Source organism: Chlamydotis macqueenii, chromosome 1 (genome assembly GCF_036417535.1).
Source record: "Chlamydotis macqueenii isolate bChlMac1 chromosome 1, bChlMac1.mat, whole genome shotgun sequence".
NCBI lineage: Eukaryota > Metazoa > Chordata > Aves > Otidiformes > Otididae > Chlamydotis > Chlamydotis macqueenii.
Window position 1 is genome coordinate 115,564,251 of NC_141556.1, and position 24,773 is coordinate 115,589,023.

The following is a 24,773-nucleotide window of genomic DNA, read 5'->3' on the forward strand; positions in this document are numbered from 1 at the left end:
TTGGCAAGGCTGTACTGCAGCTTACGCAGAAGACACGTCCCAGAGGACACCATCGCGTGCCATAGTCGTCCTGTGCTGCCACTGCCCAGGGTACCTGCGCTAGTAAGGAGACGAACAAACACGACGTGCTCAAGAGAGTGGAGGAGGGGAACCACAGCTCTGCTGTGGGAGAAGGTGGAAAAAAGCCCCTGAGGTCCTGTCCATCTGACCTGGAGAAGACTGTGCCACAGCCATCACTTCTGCCTCTCGCTTGCCATTGACTTCATTCGGGATTCATTTGGCATCATCTCACTTGACTGTAGCTCCTCTACAAAGTCATTCTGATCTTGGTTTTCCCATAATTAGGTTTCTTTATTTTTCATGCACGGAATTGCAGAGGACATAGTTAACACTTAACTATCTCGTGGCCAATAAACTGAATCTAGCCTCGATAGAACTAGTTAAAACAGAGTTTATTTTCAGCTCAGATATGCACTTCTTTTGAGTCTTTATGGAAATCACTTGATTTCATTGCTCCTAACCGTATGAGAAGCACATGACTTAAAAATATCAGAAAAGTACTTTTGAGAGTTTTTGCAAGAAACTCCCGAGGGATCATTGGATATCACTGCAAGTTGAAGGTTCAGTATCTAAAAACAGAACAAAGCCCATTCATTTCACTCTACTCTTTTAATTTGGCTAAAACCTCCTGCAACTGATTGTAGCTTGGATGGAAGCCAGGAGAGTTTGTCCTTATAATGTCAAAGGAAGCCCAGTTCTCCATGTCTTCCCTCCCGGTTCTGCATCCCTCCTCTCTGCTCACCCTCAGTCCATCTCCTCTTGCTTTAAACACAAATTGAGTGATTTGCCTCTGACCTGACTGGCCTCTTGTCCTCATACAAAAAATTAAATTTTGGCTAACCTTCTTGGAAACTTCAAACAAGCTCTGGAACAAAAGACACTTTTTCTTCTCTCCTTTATGACTCTATAAATCATTGTGACTATCAGTCATTGTTTATTTTACTTACTAATCACTTATCAAGTTTTCCTTTTTCTCAAGGACATTAGAGCATATCGTAAGAAAAATGGTCCTTTTTAGTACACTCTTGGTCAGGCTGCACACCTGTAGTAACTCAACTATTGTGTTAAGTCATAAAGCATATGACATAGCTGTTGTTTTTCTTGATTTTTTCACAGCGGCCATAAACTTTCTACGATCTCTACTAGAGCCAGATCCTGCGAAGAGACCAAACATCCAGCAGGCACTTGCAAATCGATGGCTTAATGAAAATTACCCTGGGAGAGCACCACCTAATGTCACATATCCAAACAGGTACTGTGCAAAAGAGTGGAGAAAGCCTGCCAGGGTGTGTATGCATTGAAATGTAAATGACTGGCGTTGCAGTTTCATTCATTGTGTGACAGCATCTGTGTGAGGGATATCAGTGGTGGTCCGTGTAGGGCCACTGTGGGAAATTACAAGCTGCACACAGCTGTGGGAACGTGACCTTGGAGAGGGGAGCTAGGAGGGTTGTTATCTCAGAGAGGGGAGCTAGGAGGGTTGTTATTGAGCAGGATGTTGCAGCTATCCGGGAACTGCTGTTAGCCAGCAGGGCACGTACTTGGCAGCCTTGCTGCATGCGCTGGCCACGCGTCCACCAACACCTGGTCAGTACTCTGCCACTGAATCTGCTGAGGGGATAAACAGAGGCGGCTTGGAGCGAGAGAGAGAGAAAGGACCCAGAGCACACTCTACGAACAACAGGGGATGCCCTGAAGGTGCTGCGCCTACCTCCCTTCTCTGCTCTGACCCCGCTGATCATCCTCCTGCTCGGCGGTGTCTCCAGCTTAGTCAGGTTGGTAAGACTCTCATAAAGGGAAAACAATACGCTGCTAACTGCTTATGCTAGGAGCTGTAACTGCTTATGCTAGTAACTGTTATGCAAGGCTATAAGAGAGCAATAAATACTGTTGTGCTTTCAAATATCATATGCTGGGTGAACTTTGTGCATAGGAATCCTACAAACCGGTTACAGCATCCCACTGCATTTTCTGGGATTGCCTTTGTGACTCCATCCTAGAAGTTGTTACGATTTGCCATTGAATATGTGTTGCTTGAAATGATCAAAAATAATACCTTAAATTAGAAGCTGGTATATTTGCAGGGTGGTCTGGAGTACAGATCATGTGATCAATCGGCTCCAGACCTTGCAATGGGTATGAGTGACAGGTAGTTCATCAGTTCTGCTCTTCTCTTTGTTTGTTGGTAAAGGCCAAGCTACTTTTCCAGTAGAGGCTATGCCTGTTTGTGATACATACAGGAGATTCTGTGGATTAGATAAATATGCATACGGTGGTAAGAAAGGTCAGAGTTAAATGATGTTGCTTTGTTGGTTGTTGATCTTGAATACCTGTGCAATGCTGAATGCATGACTAAATGCAAACATAGAGAAAATCTCATGGCCAGTCAAACATCCATCTAGGGAAAAAGAAAAAGAAAGATACTTGTGGTCCACTTTTGTTGAAATAATCTTGATTGACTTCAACATCTGCAGGGTAGAGTTGACACATGAACCAGCCAGCCTGGGCTCTTGTTACAGTCCATGGAGAGAAATAAGGGCACTTTTTACGGAATGATTCATCTGACTTCTTTTTGATTCTGCAAGAGGATGATTTTGTGCCCAGGAGATCTGAGTTCCTCTCCAGTGACTATAAATGGAGCCTCAGGCAACTCACTTAGAAATATATGTCTATATTTGATCAGATAAAACCTCCTTCCCTTATCAAAGCCCTCCAACTGTGTCTCATACACATTCTAGTACCTACAGAGGATTCAGTCGGAGTTACTAGCTTGCAGGCCAAGTGCCTAAGTAACACTAAGGCAAGGACAGCAACTTAAAGTCTCATTTTGGGTCTTAAAATTTGATAGTGCCTCAAAATCTCTGTCCTAACTTGCTAAGTGGGGAGTCCCTAAGCGAAGATCCTAATTTCTTCCCTACAGTTTACTCAGTTGCCTAACACCAGAGGTAGTGTATGTCTAGAGCGTGATGACTTACTTTTGTCTGAAGGTCTGAACCGCTGTCCTCCACCCAAAAATGATTTGGTGTTCACCAAGCAGCCCATCTCTTTGTCTCAGTGCCCTGAAGGACTTGGTCCCATAGGCATGCTCAAGCCATGCGTACAGCCAGCCTTCAGCGTTCAGCACAGGTCACAGCTTTGCTGGTAGGAGTTCCTCCTGTACGTTTTCCCCTCTGCTCCACCACTAGCCAACTGAACAGGGTGTTTTTCAGAGCCATGGGTGAAACCTCTGTGGGGCTGAGAAGCACCTGCAGCACCCCTCCTACTGCTGAATAAGGTGATGAGTGCTGCCACTGCTTGATGATGCTGAGACTTGGGCACAGGAAGTCAGTTTGAGCTCTGAATCTCAGGACAGCCTTCAGGAATTTTTGGAGACTTTTCCCTTTGACATTGCTGTTGGCTGGCTTATGGGTCACAGCTCACACAGTCCTGGCCCCTACCTGAGTCGCCTTCCTTCTCCCTCTGCATTGACAGGCAATGCAGGTGCCCTAATTTAGGAGTAGGCTTTTCCCTTCCAGAGGTAGAGTCTTAACTTTCAAGTACTGCATTGTGGAGACTCACCGTGACTATGCCCTTCATTGACCTGAGGAGAATAACAGATCTCCCGCTCTAAAAATTGGTTGGATAGATGTTGAGCAGCTTGGGTCCCTGGAGGCATCACTGGAGCCATCCACTGAAATCAGGAGGGCAAATGTGAGGCTAGCTGAATGTGATCCCCAGACTCACGTGAAAAGGATATAAAGATGGCCCCTGCGAACAATTGTTTTACAGGGAATAAGAATTAGAACAGGCAGACACATTATCGTGACATTACTGTCCCAAATTTAAGGGCAGTTGAGTTAATTTGCATAGCATGCTGTCCAGGAAGAGGAAATCTGAGTTTCCATGGTGCATTGGACTGTACTGAAGTATGGTACATATGAACATTGTATGGTAAAGAAAGGGAAAACAAGTGTAAACTGAATGAGTCATTAAGCTAATGAAATCACTGTCATAATGAGTCTAATAAATCTCCTAAACGTGGCATCTGTTAAGTGTAACTGAGAGCTGTATGGGTAGTTTAATTCTCTTGTTGTGTGTGTCTGCTTTGTAGAAAAGAGGAAAAAAGACAGAAATAGATAGAGTTTGAATGTGCATTCACAATTCTTTTGCATTTACAGGTACATTTTCATGCCTCTGTCTTTGACTTCTTAGTGTGCAGTTGTCAGACTTTAGTCAGGCTGTGGTGGAGGGGTCCCTTCTAGAGTCTGCTCGTTGGTGCCGTTAGGTTGGTGACTTACAGAAGAGGCTGGCCTCTATCAGACAGAATAGCTGTGCAATGCTCTTTTATTTATGGAGTGCCCATTAATCATTCCTTCCTAAAGGGAAGCGAATCAGATGGGAGAACAGAAGAAAATGCAGTGCTGAACGATAGAGAGGACTTATGTTTGCTCATGCGTGTATGTTTATATGGTGATGATAACAATCTTCTCCTATTATAAGCACTTTTAAAAGGAACATCAATGTGGAATGCTATGCTTTGCTTTTGAAAAAAATCAGTTAATTTTTTTCTTTCTTTCTCATTCCACTGCTTTTCTCATCATTTGGTCTGTAAACAAGAGAAAATAGATACTCCTTCTATTTGAACCCACATTTTGTGTGAAGCTATAAAGGATAAAAGCCATACAGATTCTTTCTTTCACTTCATTTTTTGGATAGTATTTCTTTAGTTTAATTAGTTGATGTCCCAAGTTTGGCTTTCCTAGAATTTGTCAGATTGGAGCCTTATAGGGAAAATACTCTGTAAAGTTTGTAATATTTAAAGACGTAGCCAGACTCCTTTTGAGCTTGCCTCAGGAGGTACCACTAGAGTTCACTTTGACAGAGTTTCTCCAAGTTTTCATTAGTGTCCAGATGGTGGGTAAGATGTATTGAAGTAGTTCTGAAGAATCCACTACTGAATTAGCAGGGAATCACTTCCTTTCTCAATCATGCTTTTTATAACACAAGCAAGAAGCTGTGTTGTATTCTAGCAGTGCTCTTCCACCATTTTGGGTGTAACACCCCTTCTTCCCAAGACAGGAACTTGGTAGGAAAAGGGAGAGCATGGAGATAAGGTGGAAGAACAGCAGAAACTGCATTTTCAGGAGAATGTTCTCCCAGGCTTTTTATAAGCTTGCTTTTATTAAAGGAATTCCCCAAAGGCAAGCAAAAATTTCACATTTTGCTGAGCACTTTAAGTGGAAATTGCTTTAATTCCTTTTGCTGCCCAAAGGATGCTTTAACGTGCAATGGCCAAGCTGTTTTGCTTTTGAACTTAAAAAACCCCAACCCCAAGCATTTCTTAGCTGCAGAACTAATGTTAATAAGCACGCCGAACAAAGGAAAAGAGTTATTTGATATTTTCCAGACTATGTTTTACATCTTGCCTAAGTCCTTTGTGTCAGACCCCAACTGCTGTCTGAGCATTCCTTGTGTCACAGGTGCACAGAACGGGGGGGACAGCAGGGCAGGAGTGGGAAGGGTGGAGAATGATCCTTTTGAAGGGGGAAGGCAGGAAGGGTAGTGGGTAAAAAAGCCCACAATCTAAGTTGCCTTAGCCAGATATGAGGGTTGATATTAGGAATATCCTTTAGAAACCAAATGAAACCCAGCATTTCTTTGGAGATGGATGGAGTTGATGGGTACCTCTGGGAAGCTGGCCAGTGTATTTAGGGGTCTAAATAGGAGCAGAGTTCTTTGGAAAATCTGGTTTTAACGTAGCCTGAGAAGATGCTTTGCCATTTCCACAAGGCTGCTGTACTCCATTTCTTGCCTTGGCTGAGTCTGTTACTGACTTCGTAGAAGAGCACAGACGTAAACATGTGTTGTACTTGTGCTTTTAACTGGCATGAGTATAGCAGTAGTTTTACCACTTTGAGAGCTGCTGTAATGACCCTCCTTGTATGTCCCCTTTCTCTGGCATGAAATTCCCTAGCTACTGAGTGCATGGATATTGTGCAACGGGTAAGGAGTGAAGCTCAGTGCAGTGGTGTTTAATTACAAGGAAAGGCTCATTTCAGAAAGCTACCTGAGTTGGATTTTACCTCTTTTCCTTCAAAACCAGACAGATGATTTCGATGATCTTCACTGGTCAGATGCAGGGTAACAAACAGCAGCGTCCTGAGCTTCACGATGCTGTTTCACATCAGGGTAGGACATGGTAGGGTGAGTGCTGTTTGTTCAGCTATCACGGCTTCCCGCGGTGCCTGTGGTTCCCGAATAGTCTCCCCTTCTTGTGCCTGTTCGCAGGAGGAGAGAGCTAATCACTGCCACGTTACTGAGCCTTTCAGGCCTCTTTACGCTCTGCCACATCTCCCGTGGCTGGCAAGGCTCTGTCACTGGGAGGATGGTACGAATGGTGCACTCTCACTTCTCTATCTATGCAGGATTCACCTTGAAGACCTCAGCCAAAGTGTGCTGCTCCATATGACCGAGAAGCTCGGCTACAAGAACAGCGACGTCATCAACACTGTGCTCTCAAACAGGGCAAGTCACACGCTTGCCATCTACTTTCTACTTAATAAGAAGCTGGAGCGTTACCTGGCAAGCCTTAGGGTAAGTACTGCTTGATGCTGATTCTTTGGACAAGTGGGTGAGGAGGGTAAAAAAGTGCTGACCTTCCTGGCCCCTGAGCATGGCTTGGGGGTCAGAAGACCTGCCTGATGGGTTTGCACAGCAGCTTTCTCTAGGGCACGAGTCTGCTGCCATGTGTCACTCTTCCTTGTACATCTGGGGGAACTGAGCTCGTTGGCCACATTTTGCATGGTACTTGCTGGACTGCTAGGATGGGCACAGTGCACAAAGACTCATAGACTCATAGGATGGTTTGGGTTGGAAAGGACCTTTAAAGGTCATCTAGTCCAACGCCCCTGCGAGGAGCAGGAACACCTCCAACTAGATCGGGTTGCTCAGAGCCCTGTCCAACCTGGCCTTGAATGTTTCCAGGGACAAGCTGCACACTCTCTTTTCCCTTGGCCTCTCCACATCACTGCCTGTGCTCTGGCAAGGAACCTCAACTAGTTGAGGGTCTGTAGGCTTCTATGTGATTGCGTGGGCAGGAGGGTGGGTTGTATGGGCTTTTCTTCTTAATGTGTTTTCTTCTTAGAGAAATTATCCCCAATGGCCTTCTGATCTGACAACAACTTCTTAGTTTTTGTCTTTGCTCAATTCTTTTAGCAAGCTTGTTTTAATGATGATGCCATCAATTATATTTAAAATGTAATGGACCAAATTAATCATCTCTGTAAGCTGTTGCACCTCCATTGAATGCCAAGAGTGGATATGGTCCATTAAGCAGTAACTGAACATTAGTTTTCTCTAATTATCTGACATAGTTTACTTTTCTGTGCTTCTCTCTCCACAGAAGTCTGAAGGCCAGGACAATATTTGCCACAAGAACCAGCTATACCAGATAGAAAAGTACAAGGCAAATAAAGACTCCTATGAGGTAAAGCTCATTAAAGCCTGTTAAGGTACTTTGAAAGTAGGCTGAATTTGAGGATCCCTGGTGATTGTGATTAAGGCGATGGGTTTCTGGACCTGTAGAGAAAAAGAAAGACCTGTGGTCTTGCTGTGCAGGACAAATAATTCCCTTAATTTATTTTTGAAGGAACAAATAGCAACCCCCTGGGGTGGAACTGTGAAGGTGACTTTCAGCTTTTATGAAGAAAATAAAAGTTTTAAATGCTCTCTTTAGCAAAATAATAAAAACTTCTTCAGGGGGCTCCGTAGTTTCATTCTGGGGTGCAAGTTGCTGGTGTTGTAAGAAGACCATAACTGTGTTGCCGTGAGTCTTAAGACCTTGGTGATGTAGAGCAGAGCTGAGTGACAGCCAGATTGACCATCCTTGGTGTTCCTGGTGTCCTGGGTGAACCCTGGCTTGACTACCAGAAATTATGAAACTGTATTAGCACAAAACTTTTTGCTGCTGAGCAGAAGTGGTGCAGAACTAGCTCACTGCGTTGTGAGGGACTTAGATTTAACCAGGTTACCTTTTGCTGTTGGTCTCTGGTCTTTTTGCCTGCAAGCAGAGTACATAGTTTGTATTAAAATAATATGTATCAGATAATAGGAGTCCTCTCATGGATGGATTTTTCTTCCCTGGCTGATGCTTTGCCAGGCACTAAAATTACAAGAGTAATATGAGCAGTGCAAGTCTTACCTACCGACACAAAGAGCAGTGTTCCTGAGGAGTGTACCTATTTCAAACACTACTCTTCAGCACCAGATTTGTGATCTAATTGCAGGGGCAGGTTTGTATCATGGCTGGTTTTGTTTATTTTAAAGACTGCTTGCCAGAAAAGCTGAACTGCAAGCGAGATGGAAATATCAGGGCAAAGTACTTAGCATTACTTTCTTATATAAATCAAAAACCAGCTTACTTAAAATGTATCAGCAGTGGGTAGACTCAATGAATATAATATTTCAAAATACGCTTTGACATCGTACTTCAGGCTGTTGCAGGGCAACTTTCTGCTGGAAACATAGGCAGGTACCTGGAGGTGAACACTGCAGGTGTCGCATGGTGCATCCTGATGCTCTCCAAGCCAGCTTCTTCTGGCTGCTGATGTCACCTCTCTGTGCAGTGACGGAGAGCCACAGATGACTCTGCCATCCAGGCATTAACTTACAGCTTCTGCGTACCTGCTCCATGCAGGGGAGCCTGCAGCAGGGCCTGCCTGTGCACCTGTGCATAGCCAAGAGAAATATGCGTGGTCTGGTTTGAGGGCGGTGGTCCTGAAATCCCTATGCCCCTAGAAGGGAACTGGTACTTGTCTTCCATAAGGATAATAGAAAACTAACGGTAGTGCCACCATATGACCCCAGTTTGGTTTGTAGGAATGCTTAGGGTTATCCCTATTTAGGCTCCCTCCAAAGCCTCTCCTGCACTGGGAGTTAGTCCCAATGTAGCTATTTAGGGGATGAGAGGGTGTCATTTCTTTCTTGAAATAGTTATCTTGATGAAATCACAGTGCAGACACTGCAATAATAATACACTGTATTCTCTTTCTGCATGAGCATAGCTGAGTATAAAGCATGTTTTATACCGCTTTAGCTGTATTTACAGAAGGGGGTTGTGTTACCCTGGCTGTACCAGAACAGTTACAGCAACACGGGCGGGTGAGTACACACCCTGGGATGCTCCTGCTGTTTGCAACTGTGGCAGACATCTCTCCTAAAATGCTTTCATGTGGATGGGAGCACAGCCCTGGTAGCATCTAGCTCGTGCCACTGGGATCAGTGGATGCCACCAGGACTCGGGGATACAAATTTCGTAAGCTCAGGCAGGTTCATGAGCTGCAGATTGAGTCCCCTTATCATCTTGCCATTTCCAGAGGGGAACTGCGAGGCACTGGTCCCTAGGCAGACACTGCATGGAGAGCATAGCTGTGTGTTGCCATGGGAATGGCAGGGAGAGGAGAGCTGGGCAGCTTCAGCTTCAGCAGCCAACTGAATTTCTTCCACCTCACTCCGGCAATGTGAAATAAGGACTTTGCCTTGGGCAGGGGGCTGCCTGCCAGCAGCACTGCCTGTTCCTGGGGCAAGCAGTGGGGCACACGGGCAGTGGGCATGTCTGGCTCCTCTTCTCCATTGGGTTTCCTAATTTGGGTGGTGGGATCAGTGTGCCAAGGCTGAGGGTGCTGGGAGCTGCTGAGTAACCAGGCTGTTTCACAGGCTGATTTCATTTTAGTGCTCAGGGTGGATGGGCAGTGCAGGGAGGGAGGGAGGGAGGCAGCAGTCTGTCTCCTTCTCTCCATCTTTCTCTTTTTGTTGGAGAGGCCTCAGGTGATGAGTGGTTGTCCCTGCAGCACATCCAGGGGACCAGTGCTGGGGACACTGGCCTTCCACAGGGTAGCCAGTGGGCTCAGACTTGGGGAATTTGTAATTTTTAAGAACTTGTGTCATTCTTCTATCACTGTTTTAGACGTGGCCAAGGCAAATACCTTTTATCTTCCTTTCAAATCTGTTGCTGTGACTAAGAGTAGGTTTTCGGGTCAAGGTCAGGCCAGGAAATAGCAGAGGATGATGTAATGCTAAACCTATTCAAGTATAACATACCGGTACAACTCCTGCATTGTGCGACAGCATGCCATTACATGGCTGTGCACGGTACAGCGAAGAGTGAACTTTTAGAACTCCCCTGAAGGAAATCTTCCTTTCCTTTTAAAATATAATAGCATGTGGCACCTTGGGAGTTTCAGATTTTGGTCATTTCCCCTTCAACAACCATCACGTAAGAGAAACAATCTTAGTAAATTTTCAAAATCCTTAAAAGACTAGTTGCGGCATTCATCCAGAGTAAAGTAATTCATTGTTAACACTGGATCTGTGAATATTCTTTTTTGGGAGGGCTTTAATTGTGTGGTATGACTGTGTTACTGCCGCTTAGAGAACATTACAGTAGTGTGAAGGCAAAGTTAGGAGCACGTGGCAGGTGAGGAGCTGCGGCTTGGCTCTTACACCTTTAGGCTAAAAATATTGCAGCATTGAAACATCCTGCATTCCGACAGATGCTGCAGCAGTCAACATGCAAATTTTTTCCTCACCTCTCCAAAATAGCAGAAACCCGCTAACAATCTTTATCAACTCCTTTAGGCTTAATATAGTCACCACTTGGTCTTATCCCCACAAGTACCTTTAAAAAAAGATGCTCAGGAGAGCCCAGCCTCTGCTGAACTTGGCAGCAGAGTTTCAGAGCCTTGAGAGGAGAAATAGTGTGGTGAGCTCACAATGAACTGTACAGCTCCCACTGACTGTATCGTTGCAGGGTGTTATTCACACAGCGTTATTATGATTATTGCTATTGTTGTTATTACTGTTGTTATTACTTCATCATCAGTAGTGACTGTGCTCACCAGGATAGTGCCTGGGACCGATCAGATGTCACATTGTTCAAGCGTGGCATGAGCAGAGAGGAATAAATGCTCGCTGTCAGAGGTGTCTACAGCCTCTGAAGGCAAGGGGGAAAGACATCAGGTGGACAAAGAGGTAGCACGTAAACAAAGTGGTGAGGGCTCCATAATGCATTGGTTTGTTTCTGCAGAAGGGTTAGCCAGCTTTAGCTAAATGGAAAGAAATTGGAGGAGAGAAGGGACAGATGGAGAGAAGGCTGGGGACAAAAAACACATGCATGAAGGGAGACTGAGGTGAAGGTGGTGAGGAGCTCACCGAGGGTCTCTTGTTCCCGCTCTCCCAAGTCGCCTAACCACGTGTGTAATAAAGCGAAAAACTCTAGTTCATTATTCCTTCCAACTCTGTAAGTTCTGAAAATTCAAAGGTTGATGAGTCCAGCAGTGCTCAGACACCATCTGTACGGGGGGTTGGACTCTATCTGAGCTGGGAACCATCATAACGAGCGCAGTCCGGTTATTTTCCTCTTAGGTGTCTCAATATGTTTCCAGAGATGCTTAGTGGCCCAAGAGAACCCAAGTTTTCTTCTGCATCTTTCTTTCCCTCCTCACATGTATGCACATTATTTTGCATTTGAAGGTTTTGATAGACTTCATGTCAATGAACTTTCAAAAGAAAGTCATCAAGAGAGCCAGCTCTTTGGCAGCGCATAATTATCAGACAAAATACAGGCCTCAGTATGTAATTGATGAAGGGACTCTCCTGCATTAAAAAAAAAATACTTGTATTTACAGTGACTTTTTAGTAAGACACAGCAAAACATGTTGCTTAAATGAGAATTACAACCACAGAAACAACCCCAAAGGAACTAAAGTGAAAGTCCCACTTCTTTGAGATTGGCATCTCAAACCAGACCACACAGCCTTGTTCCAGAAAGGCAGGAGATCCCTGAAGCCTTTGAGGGGTAGCAAAACAAAGCCACAAATTTGATGCCCGATTTTTAGACATGAAATAAGACTTTTGGCTCCCCCTGAAATCAATGGCAAGTAAAGAGTGTTACACAGCTTACAGAATCTAGTGACTCATGCTGAAAGAAGATGAAATGAATTTTCACTATAAAACAGTGCTTTGAAAATTGAGTTGCTCTTCAGAGTCCCAGTCCCAGGTTCTGTTTTTTCTCTGTCATCACTGGAGATTTAGGATGTATGCACTTGCAATCCCCCACCACGAAAAGGAGGTAGGGCTCAGTGAAGGGTTGGGTCCCCCCCTCCATGTCTTCTCCAGTTGCAGAGATGCTGTAAAAGCAAGGTCCGTATTCCTCCGAATCTTGTTTGGACAGAAGATAAATGACTGTAAGAGTTTCAACTTCTTTAAAGCTTTGTAGCTTACCTTTTCAAATGTCAGAGGAAGTGCAAGAAAGAGAAATCAAAGACCTTTTTTCGATGGTTAAATAGGGAGGCAAATTGCAGGTATGGAGGAGCACAAGCCTGTGTCTACTTGCTCCAGTGAGGTCTCCTAGGACAAACGGCCTCTGAAGAGAAAGCTTTCCTTTTCCTTTAATTTTCCAAAACCAACTTTGATACTGCATGAGTGTCAGAGCAGATGGGAGCCATGAAATCATGTCAAACAGATCATGTCAAACAGAAAATGAGACATGGAAGATCTAGTTATTTTGAGTAGCCAGGATAATTTCCTTGTAAACGTATAGTTTTTAATTCAGCTTCGGTAAGTGGTGTGCTTATAAGTCTGGGTGTCATTTAAACTTCCCTTAAGTAAACCAAATTGTTCTTGTTTGTTTTACAACTTAAAGGACAAAAAACTCAAAGAACAAGAAAAGAAAGGGGAGATTCTTCACCGTCAGCTCCCAAAGAAAACTGAGAAAAGTCCAGTTTCATATAGACAGCCTTCTTCCTGTCTTGTCTCACAGATACAGAACACCAAGGCTCTGCTGAAGGACCGGAAAGTCACCAAGGCTGGAGGTCTGGAGAAAGGTCAGTGGGACAAATACCAGTGGTGTGTCCCTGTGCGCATGTGCATGCGTGGGCACGCGCGGGATCAACGAGAGCATCTTGTGTCTTGTGTGTGTGTTAGTAAATTGTCGTGGGCTTGCCTTCGCTGTCTGCTCTGGAGCTGGAATGTGAAAGAGGACTGGGCAACGTAGTCAAACATTGTGTGAAACGTCCTGAGGAAGCCATGGCAATGTTCAGCAGCATGAGTGCTCACTTTTGCTTCTTTTATTTGACAGAATTTCCACTGTGTCTTAAAAAAAGCTTTCTTTCCCTATTTATACGTACTTTACAAAATCATCTGCACTTCACACTGGCGCTTTGAAAGCATCAACACCCACCCCAGATCACTGACAAACCAAAGCCGGTAGAGAGGCTTCTTCCTACCGGTGAATGCGTTTTGCTAAGAGGGGACTAAGGGGCAGCACAGGAAGAAATCCCTGACCCTGGGGAGAGTGCCGGCAACGGTGGCATCCCTAGGAGAAGCTGTGGGCAGCAGCTGCTGGTGGAGGAAGGGGAAATAGGCAGCCGAGAGGAAATGCGGGTGGGACTGCCAACCCCAGCAAATTTCAGGCAGCAAAAGGAGGGGAAAAGGCATCAATGGGGAAAGGAAAAGATGAGATAGTCAGAGGAGAGCGGAGCATTAATCACGCAGGGTAGGAGGCAGCCTGGGAGAGGATGGGTGAGAGCTGCTCGCAAAAGGAGGCGGAAGAAAGGAGCGGAGGAAAAGGGGAGTCAACGAGGAAAATGGGGTGTTGGTAGTGCATGTGCGGACAGGAGGCATTGAAGAGCAGGAAGGGGATACAGCCGGCTGTTAAATGAAGGAACTAAACGAGGGGAGGTCACTACAGAGCAGTGAGGGGAAATATGGCCGTGTAAAACCTTTACTGTGGTGTTGGGGTTATTTAGAGTGGTGGCTAGTGGTGGTTTAATGCTCTTTCTTGTGACTTGATAATTTATCATTTGATGCTTTCTACCTGAAAAAAAAAGTCAAAATGATGTTTGTCTGACAGCACAGGCACCTCTGCTGCAACATAGCAGTAGTCCAGAGTGCTGGTCAGAAATGGGACGTACTTTCTGTGAAAAATGTAAAAAACATTTTAAAATGTTCATTTTGTTCAGATTTGTTGTTTCTTTTGGGAGGGAGGCACAGGGAGAAGTAAAACCTGGTTCTTTTTTTTTTTTTCTTTAGATTTCTCCCTGCTTTTTTGAACTGAAACCTGAAAATCATTCAGATCTCAGCTAAAGCATTTATCTGCTTATGGAAACCATGTTTTGACACTTCTTATATGAAGCGATCAAATAATTTTGACCTGTTTTGGAAAAAAAAATAGTCAGATTAAAACCTGGTCTGCTTTTCCCAGGCAACCCTCAATGCAAGTGATTTCATCCCAGACATCCATTCAGGTCTTAAGCCCTGCCAAGACCATCCGTTTCGAAAGAAATACATGTGAGATTTGTGGCTGTGACCTGAGGAATGGCAGACCTAAATTATTTTATATCCCTTTTAGATGATTTGAGGCCGAAGGAACTCATGGACAGTGATAAACTGCCAGTCCGCTGTTCCTTCAATTAGGGAGAACCTGGCAAAGCAGGCTCCTTGGACAGCTTTCTGTGAAGGCAGCAAAACGTATTTTCTTGTGACTAGCTTGGCATAAGCGAGTGCCAGCATCCTGTAGAAACTGAGCAGATCTTCTCCACGAGCTGTTTTGTTTTGCTGGGCCAAATCCTGCAAAGATTGTTCCATTTATATTCATTCGGTCCTTGCTGGGGGAAGATTCTCACTGAAGTCGATGCAGCAAATCTGTTCCAACTGTAACAGCCTGAATCTGGCCGGTACAGCTACTCCATATTTACATGTGTGAAACCAAGAACACATTTTTGTTCCAAAATGCAAGGAAAGACATGAGGGATTAACTCGCTGTTGTCCCCTGTGTCAGTGAATAGAGTATGCAGACCCAGTTAAAACCGTGCAAAGTTGTGCTAAGAAAGGAGAATCTCTCAGACATGGCCTTAGAGGATATAATTAATATAAGCAGCTGAAGACATCTGTGGTTTTCCATTTCATGTCCTTGTCTTACTCAGTTTAAGCACTCTTCCTGCCTTTGAGGAAAGTGGCAGATAAATTGCTCATGAAACAACAGCGTAAGTATCAAATGGGAGGCAGGGAATTAGGTTCTGAGTATATCCCTAAGACCATTTGTTTTAGGTAGTGCAATTGTCAGACTCTTCTGAAATTTGTTAAAGGTGATGCTGGACACTGTCTGCAGGCAGTGCTATTAAATACAGTCTGCTCTTCTGGTTCCTTTTCTGCTTGCTTTGCAGACTCCAGCGGTGGGGTAAGCCCGTTCCATGAACCCCTGGCAACCAAGACGGGCTGTGTCACTTCCAGCTCCCTGGAGTACCTCGAAGTCCAGCAGCCGCCTCCCAGAACCCCTCGGCTCCTCAAGAGGCAGGAATCTCCGCAGCAGGAGCCGGCCCGGATCGGGGGCCGGGCAAAGGACTCTCCTCTCATCCTGAATATTGTGCACTCCTTCGAGTCGGTTGACAGAGAGGACCAAACAGACCAGGTTTCCCCCTCTCATCAGTACAGGATTTTAGGCTCACCAATGAATTTCCCTTACAAAAGTTCAAGTGAAAGGACACTGTCCCCGCTCTTTCAACCAGGGAGTACATCCCCTGTTCACCCCACCCAAGTCTCTTTCACATATGAAGAAAAAGCGTATCCGGCAAAGGAAGAAACCGTGTCCCCTACTCAGCTGGTTTCCAACAACCCCTTGGGCAGCCCTAACTGTGTTAAAAGCAGAGGCAGATTCCCCATGATGGGGATTGGACAGATGCTGCGGAAGAGGAACCAGACAATGCAGTTGGCGAGCGACAAGCCTCTGGAAGCTAGGATGCCTCAGCTGCAGCAGATGAGCCCCACGCAGATTTCCTTCAATGCAGCAGATGCTGTCAGCGGTCAGTGTTAGTCTGACATGCTGGGATCTGCATGGCTGTTCTCTGGGACCTAACCTTTTTTACTTTTCACAAGAAGGGAAAGCCACTGGCATGTTACTGTCACTACGTAATACACTCCAGTGGTCCAACGTAGATGATCAGAGGCCTGCTTGTAAGGAAGGCGTTGGCCTACGTATTAAAGTTGAAAGAAAAGGGCTCTGCTTGTGCTGTTAAGAAATATTAACATTTGGCATCTGACTGTACACTAAAACACGTCTTGAAAGAGCTATGTGAATATGTATTTTCACTGCTCTCATCTAGTGTTGCAGTAAGGTTGATTGGAAGAGCAGCAAGCATTAACGGGTTTGATTCATCAAGGTAATCTGGGTGATGGCATGAAGGCCGGTCCCATCCAGGATCTGTGGTAAGACTGTCCTTGCTCCATCTGCCTGTGCCACACAGTAAATGGTACTGCTACCAGTGTTGTTCCTGTGGCTAGACAAGTGGAAAAACTCAAGGTCCTATGTCCAAAGTCAACTTGCTAACAAGCACTGCCAAGAAGATGAAATTGGTAGAAACTTGAATAAAGACACGAGTGATCTGAACATTTGTAAAAAGTGGAAGTATTGGAAGTCAAAGCAGATTTTACTGTTAGTTACGCAAAGTAGCTAATAATGCAATCATTTTTTCCTAAAGAAAATGATGATTTAATGATGTCACTCAGAAGAAACTATTATTTAAAAACAAGTTTCATCACATGGAAATTTACCGCTTGAGAGGCCTGTTCCTTTCATATGATGGGTCTGCAAGCAGATGCTTCAAACAGTAATCCAGATTGCAACATACTGTGTGTAAACAATCCGATTTTTGCAGCCGTACTTGTTCCGTGGTGCGCCTACCTGCAAGGCTGCATTAGTCTGTTACAGCAAGGCAGGCTGCACACACCTGAAGGCTTTTCTGAGAGACTGCAGTGGATTAAAGAGACTAATAAAGGACACGTGAACCTGTACCAATGCCATTTTATACTGCAAGATTGGTAATACAGTGGTTACCAAAAATTTGATATTGTTATAAGTGGTGACGATTAACTTTCTTAAAAGGCAACATGTTCTGCATTCCAGTCTTGTTTTTCTAAGTAAATGATACATCTGAGAGGTTGGCAACATCTTTTGTTTCTGTTTTTCTCTTCAAACCATTTCCTATAAATTAGAAGGTTTAGCCAAAGACTACTCTTCCTTCATCTGTGTGTGTTGTGTGTATGGGACGTCTCAACAATGCTTGTTCCAGTCTGGTTCCCAAGTGGGCAGCCCTGGCCCACGTGTGCCCCACTGCTACCCACCCGCTTAATGTCATTTCAAAACCCAGGCAGCAGAGGCCTTGTCTTCTTCTCAGAGTTGTTGTTGGAAGACGGGGATTTTGCCTCGAGATGATCAGTAGGAATGCAAGCCCTATTTTCATCAATATTTTTGCAAACAATTTTGTGGCCCCATTGGTTTGGTGTCTGTTCAAATGCTGAGTTACCCCTGTTTGAAAAGCTTTCCTTCCAGTTTCATGAGAAAGATACACGGGGACTCGGGGAGGAGGGCCAGCAGAGGCAAGGGAGATGATCCCCAGCATAGTCCATAGCTGAGCACATGTTCTTGATTCCCAGCGTAGTGCAGGCCTTACACCAAAATCTGCAAGAAAAAGACTGGATATTAATCTGGATACTGACAGAACAGATGACTGGACTGTTCCGTATTTTGAATGCTGGCTGGCAAGACCAGCAGAGGGTGAATGCCCAGAGCGCCCTGCTCATCCCTGCAGATGGGACCTTCACCTCGGCCCTAAAGCCACCCATCAGTTTGGTATAGGGGAGTCCATATGCATCTTGTTGTATGCTTCAGTTTAGTGAGGACACCCACCTCTGGGGTAGTTAAGCTACCTGTAAAATAATCTGCATAAAAATGCCAATATGGTAAGAAAGGCAGCCCTGAAATAATTTTACTCATTTTCAGATTGAAAAACATCATTCTGTTTGTACAGAGCACCTCTGCATTGCAGGGGTCCATTTTAGCTCTTCCTTCTGTTGGAAAACATCAAAGCATTTTCTTTTTCTTCATGCTAAGAACATGTTTGTGCGGCAAAGCGGCAAGCAAGGACCACTGAAATCCCATCTTTTGCGTGTATTGGACTTGCGTACCTGAACAGATGGCAGACACTGACTTGAATTACAAACTCAGGTTTATTTGGAACCCAATAAACGGTTGGGGGAGGCAGGAGAGAGACATGTATTTTTTTGTGAAAACCCAGTAAATATGTGTAAGAATCAGAATGAAAACAGAAATGTTAAATCTTTTATTATATTTATAGAGAATATATGAGTACTACAGTGCTAAAACATAACCATGTATCCAGCTTAGACAGTAGCTATGTACAGTCAAACTGCAGTGACCTTCTATAAGGGACTTACTGAAATACAGTAGTGGAAATTCCAGGGGAAAAAAATTGTATTTGTTATCCTTATTAAATATATGTACTTTTTGAACAAGATTGCCATGGACTGCTGACTTTGTTTGCCAGGTCACTATGTAGCAATGATTATCTAAGTACAAAAACAACCAGCAAGAAAGTGAGGTGACAAGAGGATTGCCAGCACCCTTAGCTTCACCCCTCAAAGACTGTCCCTTTGAATCTGGCTGCTGAGTTGCCTGTAAACCCTGAGTGAGCTAAAAGGCACAAGATTTCCCTTGCTTAATATTGGCTCTCTGCGAGTGATGCATTGAGGCTCTGGTTGTTATCCAAGCTCTGTTTGTCGCCAGTGGAGGCCAATAGGTGTCTTCAGTTCTTCCCACCTTAAGACAGAGGTCCAAAATAGTGGGAATGAATTGCTCCTCAGCAACACGTAGCTGAATCCAGATAAGAGGGAGGGAGTAAGGGTCGGCCAAGTCAGATGAGAACCCAGCTTTTGCACAGCCATAGGAAGTTACTGCAAAAGAAACAAAAACATTTGCTGATCAGCTTTCTGCACCTCTGGAGTTAATGTCTTCAAGTTGTAGGGACCAGCCCTACCTCTGCTAAGCTTAGTACAGCCATGCAAATTGGCGGTCAGCCTTGCAGCTTCACTGTTGGTCCCACAGTTCTTGTGAGTACTGCTTCTTCATCCTCCTGCCTTTATACAATGCTGCTTCCTGGAATGACTGATCCAAAGACCTCCAAAATCAGCTGAGGTCTGTCTTTGGCGTTTGCAACAGGCTTGCCACTGAGACCATAATGAACCTGTTTGATAGATCTGAAAATACGCCTTGCACTTCAGGTTGTACATTGGGGAATAGAGCACTGCTGAGCTTTGGATGCAAGGTGGAAGCAGCATGGCTTTATGGGGCCTTTCTGAGGTGCTGTTTACATGCAGAGCCCAATGGAGTCAATGGAGCAGTTGTGAAGCACTTGAAGAAGGTTTTGTGAATTAACTGATCACTGGACAGCGGGTCAGGAACCACAGTGATAAAGTTATTTTGTTCAGGGTGTTCTGCCTGGAAAAATAGGTGTCAAATTTGTTCAGCAAGACAAAGAACACAAATTGGCACCTGTTCCTAAAGGTGTTGGTCTTCATACTTCTTCTGTAAATGGGTTGATAAATATTAAAATTTGCCAGTATCAAGGTTTACAAATCCTAAAGGTAAATAACAGTTATTTTCATACTTTTGTGCTTGACATCACTTGAGCTTTGCAACAAAATCCCTTAGTGTCTAGCTGCAAAATGGTTGGGTCAGGTTTGCGGGAGACTTCTAAGTCTCCATTGTACCTGTAAGATGGTTTGTCAGCCACTTGCGGGAGACAGCTGAGGCCAGCAAATCTGCCCAGGCCAGCGATGTGACTGTGGTTAATGTATGGAAAAAGGGAAGGAAGGCAGAGGAAGGGCTCCGTGGTCAGTATATAACTTTGCCAGAATGCTGCCGGACGGACGGCCTATTGATGGTAGAGCGTGAGGCTGGTAGGTAAACTCGGCCTGTTGCTGGGCCTTGGGCTGCTGCTTGTGGGAAGGGAGTTTTATGGTGGCACAGATACACCCCCTCCACAGCTGGTGTGATGAAAAGCTCCAACCCAAGAGGAAGCTGCCCCTTTATTTGCTTGTTTGTAATTAAGCTTTGAACTTTACTGTTTGAAGCACCCCCAGCTTATAAGGGCCTCGCTTATCAAGAGGTGAGCAGAAATTTCAGGGAGGCTACTGTTGTGTGCAGTAGTTTGCAGCTTGCCTGCCTCTTCCCTGCTTTTTTACTACTCAGTGGTCACAAATGTTCAATTTTCTCTTTTGTTTCCCCCTCCGCATAGCTTCCCTGGAGCATAACAAAACTGCTGAGGCCAGCACCCGGGGCCTGTTTTTCCTATTAAAAAGTTATCATGGCTCTGTGGGCTTGAGAGCTACAAATCACTCACGTGCAGAAAGGCAGCCGTGTGGCAAATTCATTACTAGGTGTGACTCCTACGGTCTTTCAGCAAGCTCCCTGCCTCCCGGTTATGTGACTTGTTTGCATCAGAGGGGGTCTCAGGCAGGAATAGCGTGGGGGAATACCGGGAGAGGGTTCAACTTCATGTCATCGCTCCTCATTGAGGGAAAAGTGCTCCCTCAGAAGTGAGCATCTTATTTGCAGCAGGCTTTCCATCAAGGGAGCTGCTTGAGCGTTGATTCCTAAGCCATGCACATTGTCAAGGGTTTCCTGGCACGTGTTTGCAGTGCCTGTAATTGTCTTTCACAAAGATGGCTTGCCGATAGATGTAGGGGGACGACAGGTGAAATAATTTTGAGTCTTTTCAATATTTAATATCAATAATGTGATGCATATCAGTAATATGATGCTTTCTGTTATTGAGGTACAGACAATTAGCTGTTGTTAGAAACAAATGGTCTCAGGATAGAGCCTGGGGTAGGATTTGGAGTTCACCTGAGCATCCCTGCTGTGTGCCTGCTGATGCCAGGGCAGTGAAATGCCCAAGAGAGAAAAAATAAGAGGTTTATTGGTTAAAGGTGAGGTAACTTAAAATGTTGGTCACTATCTAAAAACAGGACTACTGCGTTTTTGAGAAATAGATCATAAAGAAATCTATTTATTAATGTTTGTATGAATAGCACTCTTCTACCTATAAATGTAAAAATCTCCCAATTCTATTTGCATGTCCTGCAAACAGAAAAGATGTGTGGACTTGGACCCATGTTTCCTGTGCACCTCTCTGAGCTAATTTGTGTTTCTTCTACCTGATCACCGATCCTCATAAAATCTTAGAAAATGTCAGATTTCAGCAACTTCCCTTGGTTGAAAGCAGCCAGGAGTGCTCAGACATTGTTCAGGAGACTGATGGATGGAGGGACAGACTGATCTGGGTTCCACAGCAGAAATGTCTTTTTCACCCCACGTCGACCTGAGTGTTACTGCAGGGGGTATCCGACACGTACTGGTATCCAGTGTGTGGGGCATTTACCCCAGAAATTACATGGGTGCTTGTGCAGCAAAGCTCCCATCCACGTGCCAGGCTGTTGGGCAGGCCTGACGCTGAGATTGCTCAGTCTGCCATGTTGGCGCGTTGCCCATTGGAAATTGTGGGAGTTTTCAATGCCTGATGCCAGGCTACACTCCTAAAACACTGTTTTAATGCAACTAAAGTGTTTCTGTCACTTCTGAGGACAGGGCTTGAGGGGGGAATACAGATTTGCAATTGTTCACAATTTCTTGTAGCTTCTGTCTTTGTGCAGCTCTCTGAGTACAAACCCTTCCCCAAAAAGCCGTCAAAGCGCCTGCTGGGTGGCCTTTGTGCTGGGAAGTGGTCTTTCCTTCCCCAGGAGAGCCACCCACATAAGTCTTTGAAAAACAGCAGCGGGCAGATTTTTGAGAGGAGGCTGGGTTGTTTTAGCAGCTCAATTCCCCAGAGACCCTGCCCCGAATTCCCAGGCACTGTAGGAGCAAGGGATATTGGGGTGCAGGTGGCGGAGCCACCACCCCCCCACAATGGCTAAGTGAAAGCTGGGGCTGGGATATGGAGCTGCTGAAGGTTTTGAAGGATGAGACAAGTTTCTGATGTGATCCAGCAGCTTGTGATCAGCACCCAGCGGCACTGGTGGGAACTCCTCCAAGCAGCGCTCACAGGCCTTGGAGCTCGTCCTGCAAAAGGCCACCATCGCAGTTTGCGAGTGGGGAAATGGGAAGCCACCCTTGAAGGGAACGCAGAGCAGAAGCCCCCCCAGAGACGATGTCTGTAAAACTGGGAGGATCTTTTGCCCTAACATTTTAAGCATGGCACTTGCTATAACTCTGCCAGCAAAAGTTCCTCCCTCATATTTATTGATTATCACTTTCCAAAAAGCAATGAAGTAAAACATTAGTGCGAAACAATTTTAGAGGGGTGAAAAAGTCCATTTTCACAGCATGGCTTCTGAATGGAGGAGTTAGCTATCCCAACAGAAAATGTCTCAAATCGGTGCTTCACTCCCCAGTCCCTGCAGAGGCCACCAATTTGTGACGGTTTATGGATTAATTGGATTTTACTTTGAACCACAGGGCTATTGATAAAAACTTCAGGCTTTTTACTGATGGGTTTAAGGCTTGCCTTCTTAACAACCACGCACCACACAAACCTTCTTATTTACTTACTTAAGCACACAGCGAAATGGCATGTTACAACACCAGCCTTTATTTATGAAAACGACAGCATAGCGGGTGTTGCAGCCAACATTTTAGCACACACGGCTGTTTTGCAAAGCACCTCTGAAGAGGAGAGAAGGTAAAGAGAGCAAGCCTCCATCCTGCCACTCTGCAGGCAGTTGCTGGAGGAGGAGGTGGACTTTGGGCTGGATCCTTCAGGTGCCAGCTCTGAGGACTGGCTGAGGGAAAGGGGGAAGGTGGAGGAGACCCATCTTCGATGGGACTCTCCTGCTCTTTGCCACAGCTAAAATAGTCCTCAGAGCAAACAGGTTTCCTGCATGCTTTTTGGCAGCTTCTGTAGGGTGGTATTTACCGTTTCGCCCCCAGCTGGGCTTGCAGCTCAGCCCTGGGAGAGGACACCAAACTGCGGAGCACTTAATGTGAGTTCCACGGGACTTTGCCGTCCCTCCATGCAACTCATGGCTGACCCGTAGAGTGTTTCCTTCTCCCAATTACTGGCCAGAGCCCACAAACGAGCTGATACATGCCTTACACTTCAATGAGTGTCATTCACAGGTTTAATGGGAATAAAACACAGCAGCAACTTAGGCCACTGAGGTCAGCATGACTTGGAACGAGCAAAGGAGGGTATCTCCTCGGTGGGAAGGTGCCGCTGCTGCTAGCTGATGTCGAAGGTGGTGGATGGTGCACGGTGGCTGGGACGGGGCATGCACGAGGCATGCAGGTAGCTCAGCCAGGCTTAAACCACGATGTGGAGCTAATCAGTGGTGCCCTGGGAGAACTGGAGGTAAATGGAGCCTAGGAGATACCGAAGGAAAAGTTAATAAGTGATACTTCCCTCAGAGATGGGTGTCCTGAAGGGACAGGAGAAAAGATTTCTTTTACAGCTGACTTTGGGATAAGCTGTATGCCTGGGTCAGCTGTATGCCTTTTTTATTAACACAGAGCCAGGCAGAGCTCCTTCATTTGGGCTTACTTTGTGCGATAGGAGGGAAAAAATATAACTTTAGCCTGTATTCTGCCACGTACTGGTGTTCATGGGCAAGCCTCATGCCTTTGCTCATGGTTACATGCAGCAACAGCATGGCAGAAGCCATCTCAGGAAGGACAGCCGTGTTTTGCTTTCTCTGAGAGTCACCACACTAATTATTAACTCAGACAAACCAAACCAGAGGGCCTTGCAGAGAGATGACAAGGAGTAAATGAGGGGCAGCTCTCCCACAGCTGGAACCTCCCAAAACCAAGGCTGCGGATGGACCATCCACCCCTTTCTTCTTGTGCCCACCACCCTCTGCTGACCTGTTTCTGCCCTCTTCCACCCTGGGGCTGGTTCTCCAACACTACACAAAGAGTGACCTCAGGAGGTGACCCAGATGAAAAATAATTAACTTGTCAGCTGGGCTGGTTTTCAGCTCCCCCAGGCCCACATTCTTTCTTGTGTCGGAGAGGGGATGGAAGCACAGGGATGGGGTGGGGGTGCCTGTCACCAGACTGGCCAGGGCAGCTCCCGCGACCAGTCCATGGTCCTGCAGAACTGCACCTTCTGGTGCTCTGCTCCCAGGTGGGACCTTTCCTGATGGCTCATAAACAGGAATCGGAGGCATGTTTCTTCGTTTAAATGTGAAGGCAAATTTTGGATGTGAAAGCGCACCGATCCGCACATGCTTGCCTCAGCCTCTGTAGCAAAACTTGCTCCATCCTTCAGGTCCGCAACCCCAGAGGCAGGAAAATCTGCTCCTCCTGCGTGGGAGAAGGACACAATGAGCTTGGGCAAAGGTGTCATCGCAGTTGCCAGGAACAGGGCCATGCTCCATCAGCATGCAGTGATAACTGTGACAGGTCACCAACACTTCTGGCTCAAATCTCTTGTAAGGGAATCTGAATGGTTTTGATCTGCTGTTGTAACTTCTGCAGCCTTGAGACTCTGCCAGAGGCAATGCTGCAGCTAGGCTAGACAGCTTGGTGCAAAGCCCCAGATGAAAAAACGTTGATGCTTCAGCAGTAAAAGTGTTAAAGAATATAAAGCTGCCAAAACAATGTGTCCTGGATGATGCTCTGTAGTTAAGAGAACTTCACGTACAGAAACTGGGCTAAACAATCTTAGTTAAATTATTTTTTCTTCATAATAAGGCAGCGCAACCTCAGAAAATAAACATTTTTAAAATGAGTAGAAACTGCACAGAAACAGAGGAAACCACAGGGGTTTTGATGATTACAGCATTAAATAAAGACAACTCCTGCCTCACCAGTGGCTCTTGCTGTC

General features: G+C 45.4%; 1 protein-coding gene across 2 annotated transcripts in view; it reads left to right on the forward strand.

The window, feature by feature from the left end:
* The window catches only part of HUNK (hormonally up-regulated Neu-associated kinase), a 59,279-nt gene extending 40,872 nt beyond the window's left edge, over positions 1-18,407 (forward strand). Inside the window, exons 6-10 of one of the 2 annotated variants that reach the window (XM_086764554.1) lie at positions 1,177-1,312; positions 6,465-6,633; positions 7,442-7,525; positions 12,740-12,920; positions 15,261-18,407. In XM_086764554.1, the coding sequence (XP_086620680.1) occupies positions 1,177-1,312; positions 6,465-6,633; positions 7,442-7,525; positions 12,740-12,920; positions 15,261-15,907 (1,217 nt within the window). In that variant the 3' untranslated portion in view covers positions 15,908-18,407. The remainder of the gene's footprint in view (positions 1-1,176; positions 1,313-6,464; positions 6,634-7,441; positions 7,526-12,739; positions 12,921-15,260) is intronic. The other variant, XM_086764559.1, reaches the window with a different exon arrangement.
* Positions 18,408-24,773: the final 6,366 nt, after the last annotated feature.